Genomic DNA, 2,202 nt, shown 5'->3' with positions numbered 1-2,202 from the left:
CTGTCAGAGAAGTGAGAGAGGCAGAATCTTAATAAAGAGAGATTTCTGATAAATAATTAGTTTTGCCTGTTGGGGTCTATGATTGTCCCTTAAGGGGAGAATAAGCAAAAGGAATTGGTATCCATGAGGTTTTCTTTTTCTACTTTCGGAGGATCAAGACATTTTTTCACCTATTAAAAAAGATTATTTCCTAAACATGTGAATTAGAATAGACTTAGTTTTGCTGAGCTTAAATTCATTCTGGTTTACCTTCACCAAACAGGAAATAGCCATACAGGGCAGAGTAGGAGCAGAAGTAAGTGTTGCATTCTTGAATATAACTGATATTTCATAATGGAGCATGACATCCTAGGCTTGTTTTACTAGGAGTCAGTAAGAACCAAGCATGGTATAACATGACTTTGAAAGTAGGCATCGTGCCACTCAGCCCCAGTGTGGCAACTCCACAAGAAGACAGCTTGGCAATGTTCAAGATGATTTACAAGGACTGTGTGTTTTCCATGGAAAAAAAAAATTACATGTATTAACAAGGAGGATGCTCATAAATGAAATGCATGAAAATTACAGGTAGGTAATGAAATATATGAAAATTACAGGTAGGCTATACACAGCTACCTGTTAATTTGATATTCTTGTGGCTTCTGTAAAAAGACACCTTCTAATGGATATGTGCAACAATGCTTTAAAAATTAAAAAAAAATTCAGGAGGTGAGACTCATGTAACATGAATGAACCATTTTAAAGCCAACAATTCAGTGTTATGTACTACATTCATGGTGTTTTGCAGTCACCACCTCTAGTTCCAAATAATTTTCTTCACTCCAAAAGAAACTCCATGCCTATGAAGTAGTTGGTATGCCATTGTTTTTGAATGCTGTATGGAGAGAATTTCAAGAACCTATAGGAGTGTTTACATTGTTGCCAAAACTTCTTTAGGGTGGCTATGTCAGTGGGGAGCCGTTTATAATCAGACGACTTAAAGAGTCTCACACCATGCCAAGAGTAATTAAACTACGGTCACTAATGTAAAGAATTCAGCTGTGTGTCAGGGATGGCCGCTGGCTTTGAAGATAGACACATTCCTTTGAAAACAGAAAAGCCAACAAAAACATGGGCACTGAGTCTGCGGGTTCCTTTATGTGCATTTAATTAGCAAGTAACAGAGTTATTTATGCAAATTGGTGGGAAGACATCCGGACAAGGCCACCAGCTGGAGGTATAAAAAGCCCTGTGTAGGAGGAGACCATCATTCGCCACTTGGGTAACTTGCTCTTCAAAATATACTCAACTCCTTCTCCACTCCTGCCACCATGACTCGTTACTTCTGCTGTGGAAACTACTTCCCAGGGTATCCTTGCTATGGAACCAACTTCCACGGGACCTTCAGAGACACCCCCTTGAACTGCGTCGTGCCCCTGGGCTCTCCCCTGAACTATGGTTACGGTTGCAGTGGCTATAGCTCCCTGGGCAACATCAATGGGCTGGGGTGCTGCTATGGCAGCAGCTTTCTGAGGCCTTGGGGCTCCGGCTCTGGCTTCGGCTACAGCACTTACTGATGGATCGATGACTCCAGGCAACTGCAAGACTCTCAATCAATTCTCTGTGCACAGAACCATTTGAAGAACAATGACTGTCTTCCTGCCTCCAGATGTGCTTAGGTGAAACATCTTCCATCTTCTTGGTGATGTCTTTCTTCCCAAGGTCCTCATCTCTGATGACGCTGAACAAACCATCTAGGTGTCAAATGTTAAACTGATGCTCATCTACAGACAAAGAAAGCACGATGTATTTCTCTGACATCCCTGAATTTTAGCAATGAAGCAAGTAGTTTGTGTCTTGTAGTTGCTTTGCTCATGTATTATTAAATTCTACATCAACATCAACGTATTACAATTGGACGTGGGTAGGAAGGTGTTTTGCTGTTAGTCTCTTAATAAATCTATTTCATTCAGCACAAATATTTTTGTTTTGGTTGTTTATTTTACTGTGTTTTTATTTTGAATTCATCAGCCAGTTTCAACCTGTAATGGTTGATTTAACCAAATCATAATCTGATTTCAGACTGTGTGCCAGGATAAGATGATGACTACCATTTTTTCCCTTTATGTTGAGATTTCAATTTTTAAAAAGTCCCTAAAAATGTCCTAAATTAAATCCAAGTATACTGCACTGGTTATTGTTTCTGTTTGCTGGTTATAAGCA

At 39.7% G+C, this 2,202-nt stretch overlaps 1 protein-coding gene across 1 annotated transcript; it reads left to right on the top strand.

Moving 5' to 3' along the window:
* Positions 1-1,244: 1,244 nt before the first annotated feature.
* LOC118909595 (keratin-associated protein 7-1) lies at positions 1,245-1,958 on the top strand. Its single transcript, XM_036880235.2, has one exon. The coding sequence runs from the start codon at positions 1,311-1,313 to the stop codon at positions 1,554-1,556; it is 246 nt and encodes an 81-aa protein (XP_036736130.1). The 5' UTR covers positions 1,245-1,310; the 3' UTR covers positions 1,557-1,958.
* The last annotated feature ends 244 nt before the right edge of the window (positions 1,959-2,202 follow it).

This window comes from Manis pentadactyla, chromosome 1 (genome assembly GCF_030020395.1).
Source record: "Manis pentadactyla isolate mManPen7 chromosome 1, mManPen7.hap1, whole genome shotgun sequence".
Lineage (NCBI taxonomy): Eukaryota > Metazoa > Chordata > Mammalia > Pholidota > Manidae > Manis > Manis pentadactyla.
This window is presented reverse-complemented; position numbering and strand designations above follow the sequence as displayed.